The 6,688-nt window shown below is 43.4% G+C and overlaps 1 protein-coding gene across 1 annotated transcript; it reads left to right on the top strand.

Moving 5' to 3' along the window:
• The first annotated feature begins 4,337 nt into the window (after positions 1–4,337).
• On the top strand, positions 4,338–6,263 carry LOC147454112 (uncharacterized). The gene is made up of 2 exons (XM_086517279.1): positions 4,338–4,753; positions 6,010–6,263. The coding sequence occupies exons 1-2, from the start codon at positions 4,406–4,408 to the stop codon at positions 6,241–6,243; spliced, it is 582 nt and encodes a 193-aa protein (XP_086373405.1). The 5' UTR covers positions 4,338–4,405; the 3' UTR covers positions 6,244–6,263.
• Positions 6,264–6,688: the final 425 nt, after the last annotated feature.

Here is a 6,688-nt window from a genome sequence, read left to right as displayed (position 1 = left end):
ACGAATCTTGCCGCCGATTTCAAGAAAGAGGGACAATTAGTCGGCCATGCCGATCATGTGTGCCGCTGTCGGTTGCCCTAGTCATGGGAAAAAGAGTGTTGTCTGTCCTGCATAGAGCCGGCCATGCCGAACAATTTTGTACCGTTCATTAAGTCTAGGTACAAGCCGTGCTGATCTTCATGAGGTCCGAGTAGTCTTGCCTGGCCCTTGGCCTAACATTACTCCATTAACCTCCGACAAGCATGTGTTGTCGAGGTTTTTGTGTATCCAAGCCATGCTTGATATGGGTTTGCAATGAATCATTGACCTTTTGCCAATAATATATGCAACAAAATTTTAATGCTGAAGATAACTGTCACAAGCCTTGCTTGTGCTTGGAGGGCCTACAATGCGCTCTCCGTTGCAAGATAAAACCATGCAACATATTTTGAAACTTTTTCCAAATAAACTGAAGATTTAGACGTACCTTGAATGTTTTCGGATGCACCTTGAAGCCTCTCTAATAGGCTAAAAAAACCTCAACATCAGCAATTTTGAAGGTTTCTGCTTTGAGTCGGCCATGCTGAGCATCTTTGCTACCAGGCCAAGCTATGAAAAAATCTCAAAATACCATGCTGCAAAGTCTGCAAATTTTGAGACTCCCTTTTTGAAAGGCCCTGGGAACTGCCGTGTTGTATCCTTGCCGATTTGGAGCCTTGTCGTCATAGTAAAACCTCTTTTGTGTGTGAAGAGATGTCCTACTTCCTTGTCAAAGGCCTTGCCCGATCTAAATCGTGGCCATGCTTCTACGTTGAACACCTTGGAGGTTTTACTTCGGCCATTGGCACATAGCCCCTTGCATGATGTGCGTGCGGAATGCAATTTCCTATTGAATATTGACTCCAACCTATGCGTGAAAATGTTGCCGCTGGTGCTTGTGTGCATGGTTGGGTTCGTTGAATCTATTCATGCTTGCAACTGTGTCAAGACTGCTAAACTCTGTCGACTGGAGCCGCGGGCCAAAGCCCTTAATTGGGGGCTTGCCCAAAATTAGGGCACCCACATTTTTAAAAACCAAGAGAAAAAGCCATGGCGATTGTCTGGCGGCTCTGCGAAGTAAGCGATGAGGGAAAGCATAAAGATGACGGCATCTGTAGTGCTCGAATCCCTTCGCAACAAAGACGAATGATGATGCTCTCCCTGTTGCGCATCCAACCAGGCTGGATATGGTAAATTTGGTGCAGGTTGATCTCGCCACCGCTATGTGTATAAGCATTCCTTCACATAGCCAGCCTTGATCTTCTCTCATCCTTGCAAGCAGTCGTTCCTGCAGCCTTCTCCTTTCGACTCTGCAGGGGACAGTGCCCACAGCCATGCCTCGTCCTTGCTCCTCCGCATGCAAAGGCATGCAAGCACGTCCTGACAACGAGAGAGATCAATCCAGAGAGAATTTGGAAAGAGAGAGAGACAGAGCGAGAGTAAATCCATGCAATCCCCTTCCCTCCTCCATAGCTTCTCCCTTCCCCTAAGCTCTGATACTAGTGAAAGGCATAGGGAATTGGAACATGCTCATAACCACCCAGCCATGCCCTATTATAGACCCTTGGCCTGCTAGATATAGGGACCCCCTTGACTGCATGTCCGTCCTGGCCCTTGGCCGTGCATGGTCCTACCCTTGGCGTAACATCTAAAGAGGTGCCACTTGACCTTTGGCACTACTAGCCTCTGCTTAGGTCTACTAGTATATATATGTATCTACGTGCTTGTGTACTAATATACTTGTGGACATATTTACAGATGAGTGAGTAGGGGGGAAAGCTAAATCTCATATTGCTCTTTTAATGTAAATGTCAAAAGAGAGACCACTTGGTGGGGAGCAGCCATTTGGATCTTCTTTTGATTGGTTCACATCTAGGTGGGCTCCCACTTGGGGTGGACATCGCCTCTAGTGGACCCAAGTCTTGAGGCGATGAGAACAAGCAAAGAAATAAAGATTATTTCTGGCTAGTTCACCCTAAACCATGAGTGTCATAGGTTTAATTTTGTTATTTCCAAGCATGGCCATCCTACACCTACTCTACTCATGCTCCTCCACAGGTCGTAGATCTAAACCTACAGCGGGCTCTCTCTTTACGATACTAGTACCTCCGTTTGACGGAGGGATTGTTTGGCCGCTACACTCCATAGCAGCTTGCGACCTACGGTCTTTCTCTGCAATCCACACCATGGGGGATTCAGGGAGAGACTCCTTACATCCAGAGCCTCGCTTTCCGATGGCAGCTCAGTCTACGGCTCCTTCTTATCATCCTACTCCCCTTCCATCGTAGGGTCCACTCCCTGCATGGCATCGCAGGGTCCCACTCCCATGGCATCACAAGGTCCTACGCCACTCCATTCCACTTTTGCTTCTCCAGAACACCGTCGACGTACTTCTTCTAGAGCCGCGCATTGACGCTCGTCTCAAGGTAACGAGCGCCGGCAGAGACGAAGCGGCGAAGTATCTTGTAGCTTCGCTTGTTTTAGTAGTGGCAGGGGAATAGAGTTCCCTATTCCAGAGCATGCCTCCCCTCATGTAGAGGTGAGGATACTGACGCACCCATGCCAGACACGCATGGGCCCTACAATAGGGTAAAATATGGCAGGGAGGTGGACTTCGGTACAGCACAATGCAAGGCATTTCGACGCCATCTTTAGATTCTTATACATTTGACGTTTAAGAACTGTTTTGTAAAGTTTAGAGATCAACTGCTAGATCATGCACGCTACATTGAGGACGCCTTGCATGTTAGATTTTCAAATGCCTCAACGTTTTTCACAACAGTGATTGGAGGGCTACATAAAAACATTTTTTAAAAACAAGCAGTCCACTGTACGGAACACAACAGTCAACCAAGTTAGAGATCTAGACAAGAGATATCGCGGTGGCAACATGGTAGATGCGGAGTGGGAGTGGGCAATGCAAGAAAAGAGCGATCAGGCTGCGACGGGCTCATCCTACAGACAACAACGCGAAGTCCGTGCTAGACAAACTCCCACGCACTATGGCTCGGGAGGCAAGGCAACGTGGAAGGAGAAATATGTAAGATTGATTAAATTACAACCTAAATCAATGATTTATATAAAGACTATAGTTGATGATTTGTTATTGTTATTGCTAACTTAGAAAAATATCACTCTTACTCGACCAACCAGAGAGAAGGTTAAGTATCGGGAGCGACATACAGAATTTGATACTTGGCGATGGTTGTTCGAGAACAACCACATCTCTCGCGAAATTCGACGACACAACGGTTAGATCACTACAAGCGGTAAGTTTAAACAAATAATTTTGTATCGATTGTTTTGAGCTGTTGATAATTGTTTGATTTGGCTTAGGTTTATGTAGAGTCAAGGTGATCAAACGTATGTGCCTCTGAACGACGACGAGAACGAAAAAGATTAAATAGAAAAATATTTGTCCAAACTTTCATAAAGTCCCAATGTGGTACAATGTATATACAACTATTTTCATTTTATTTGTAACTTTTTTAAATAGTTGATCATCTGCACATTAAATTGTCAAGGTAAACTAAATTCAATTTCAATTCTTTGGTTTTTTATATACTCTATCAAAAAACAATTGATGTTTCATTGTTTTATGCAAGTAAAAAATAAAGGTGCTCTCATTTGGGCCACCCAAAATAATGAGCACCTTTATTTTTGAATGGACGTTTAGCGATAATAAGAACGACAATTGACGCGATAATAGCAGCGAGTATATTATTACAAATATTATCACGATTATTGCTTTCAAATCACTACCCCGATTTGAGCTGCGGTTATTGCCGCGTACGCAATGTTTTCTCTTTCCATTTTTCTTTGTTTTTCGGCGGCAATGCAAGCGATTATAGACTACTCCTCTTATAGTGGTAATAGTCATGACCCTTGTTATTCCCAATTCCCCTCATTTGGGAATAAATGAATGCATATACCAGTGCTAGGAAAAACCTGGGGTGTCCAGAGTACTTTAACCAATAGAAATCCTTCAATCTCGGTCAAATTTTGAGCTTGCCTTGAAGAAAACCCAGAAATTATTTTCTTAAGTTTCAGAGTAATTATCGGCAAAAGCTTCCAATGTTGACCTTAAAACTGGGAGAATTTCAAGTTTGCCCTTATTTTCTTAGGTTAGGAGAAATGTATTTTTCTAGCCCTGGCAAATACAATTATTTATTCCATTACAGAACATTTTCCTTATACAGTGTGTGAATAATTTATTAAGCAAAGCGGCTCCAGATGGCAACCAAAGTGTGATTCTTCTGGAACTTGCATGTTTGTCGCTGAATATAAGACATACACTCGTCACCTGCTAACGACGAAGATCTCTCTCTCTCTCTCTCTCTCTCTCTCTCTCTCTGTGTGTGTGTGTGTGTGCGCGCGCGCGCGCGCAATGGAAGACCCCAAAACTGAGATTGTAGATGTTGTGCGTGGTTTGGTAGGAAGACCTTCCTTCAAGCAGCAGGCTGAAGTGGTGCGCCACTTTTATGCGCCTGATGCACGCCTCCATCACTACCTCGTCGATGTCTACACGGGGGTGGAGGATATTATTGCTGTCTACCAATGGTTCCATGCATGCTTCAATTATGAAGCTGTTGCAGTGCAGAAGGTCCTCTACGATCGCACAACCGATCACATGGCTGTCAAAGTCCTTGTCTTCTCGCGACCTTGGATATCCCTCGGCCGTGAGGTCTCGATGGAGATACTCATTCATATACATCTTGAGGATTGGCCTCAACCGGTAACTATGCATTCCTTGATTCTGTTTGCTTTAAGCAGGTTTTTTACTCTCTGTTTATGAAACCATCCCTTGACAATTACATGACACATATTTACCATCACTAATCTTGGGCGAGCAGGCAAATTGTTAATTGATCCTATGTACATAATAATCATGTCTTTTAATGCATATAAGTTGTAGGATATGCCTTAGGATTCACAAGAAGTTTTGGACAGATTCTCACAATAATTTCCACATTATGACTTACCTCAACATCATGAGCTTCTGTTCCGGAGGCACGGCATACCTAGCTAGGTATGATTGGGGGCAAGGGTACTATTGGTGAGCTTCTGTTCCGGAGGCACGACATACCTAGCTAGGTACGATTGGGGGCAGGGGACCGCCCCCAATCGTACCCCTGCCCCCAATCGTACCTAGCTAGGTATGCCGTGCCTCCGGAAATACCCCTGCCCCCAATCGTACCTAGCTAGGTATGCCGTGCCTCCGGAACAGAAGCTCATGATGTTATGTCTTGTATGGAAAACACTGAAAAAGGCTCCCTTTTCCTACATGAGAGAATTTCTACATCTTCTTGTGATGCATGCATGCTCTCATTAGTATTCGGGCAAAGTGCATCTCAGCTTACAATCGTGCCCGCATGCGAATTCAATAATGCAGGCGGTCCCAAGCAATGGGAAAAGGAATTATTCCACCTGACAAGTTGAAATTTAAGGAAATTTGTAATAGTATGAAACAATAGGTCATATGTCTAAAATTTGCTCTTTGAAAAAACAGAGTGGAATTCTGTTTGACATGTGTATTCTAGGGATTCGTAGTGATGTTATGAGACTTCACTTGCGTGCACCAGTGTTTGGGAAAAATGTGTCAACTTAATATCGTGCTGTTTTCAATTTCCAAAATGCCGGTTGAGCGCAAGCGGAAAGGGAGAAATTCCGCCCCAAAATAGAGAAAAATAGTGAGAACCTGAAAAAGTAACTTAATTTTTTTAAATTTCCTCTTGGAAAATTCAATGAAAGGAATTTTGTATGTTTGCAAACCTGATTTTTCCCGAACACTGGTGTGCACCAAATGTTCCTAACTTTGTATTAATACACCTTACAATCGAGTCAGGTACATCGCTTAATAGAAGCATTTTAAGCAATTAGTCCACATTGAGATTTGACATAATTGATCATAATCTTCTATTTTCGTTTTTCCTCTTGCATAATACATTGCCTTGAATATTGTTGGTTCTGACCGCTTCGCTTTTTTTGCAGAATGGCAAGGTGCTAAAACGTATCAAGCTTCAACGCGATTTTTTCGAACGCGATCCAATTATCCAAATATTACCCATCATCGGTCCCATCTACAGCTCTGAAAAGATTAGGTTTATGTTGGGGCGCCTAGAGGCAGCTACCTTTGAGAGTTTAAGATATTTTGTTACCTTTTTCCTACCTTCACACATTAAGCATGGTCTTTTGGGCCTTTGGACTCACTCCCATGTTAATTAAGGAGAAGGGTTTTTGAACCATTGTTCTTGCAATTTGACCTTTGAATTGTTGTTTGGCAAGTGTCTATGATGAACGCAATCATTGGAATCAAATGCCACCTCTTTATTCATGGTGTTGCATAAATTCTTCAACTTAGTGCCCCCTCCCCCAAACGCACATACACACACACAGACAAGATTTAGAAATTTTCTCATGTAGGAAAAAGGAGTCTTTCTCAGTGGTTTTCATACAATGCATAACATCATGAGCTTCTGCTCGAGAGGCGCCGCATACCTAGCTAGGTACGATTGGGGGCAGGGGATCGTCGGCCCGATGACAAAAAAAAAAAAAAAAAGCAATATGTGAAGTGATTACTCCGTTAGCTATCTTTTGGCATTTAAAATCCGTGCACCTTGTCAATTCATGTTGCTTAGCATTTCAAATGGTAATATTGCCTACCTTTCTA

This window comes from Adiantum capillus-veneris, chromosome 7 (genome assembly GCF_014529385.1).
Source record: "Adiantum capillus-veneris isolate H3 chromosome 7, ASM1452938v2, whole genome shotgun sequence".
In the NCBI taxonomy this organism is placed as follows: domain Eukaryota; kingdom Viridiplantae; phylum Streptophyta; class Polypodiopsida; order Polypodiales; family Pteridaceae; genus Adiantum; species Adiantum capillus-veneris.
Note: the sequence above shows the minus strand (reverse complement) of the source record. Positions and strands in the feature narration are given on the sequence as shown.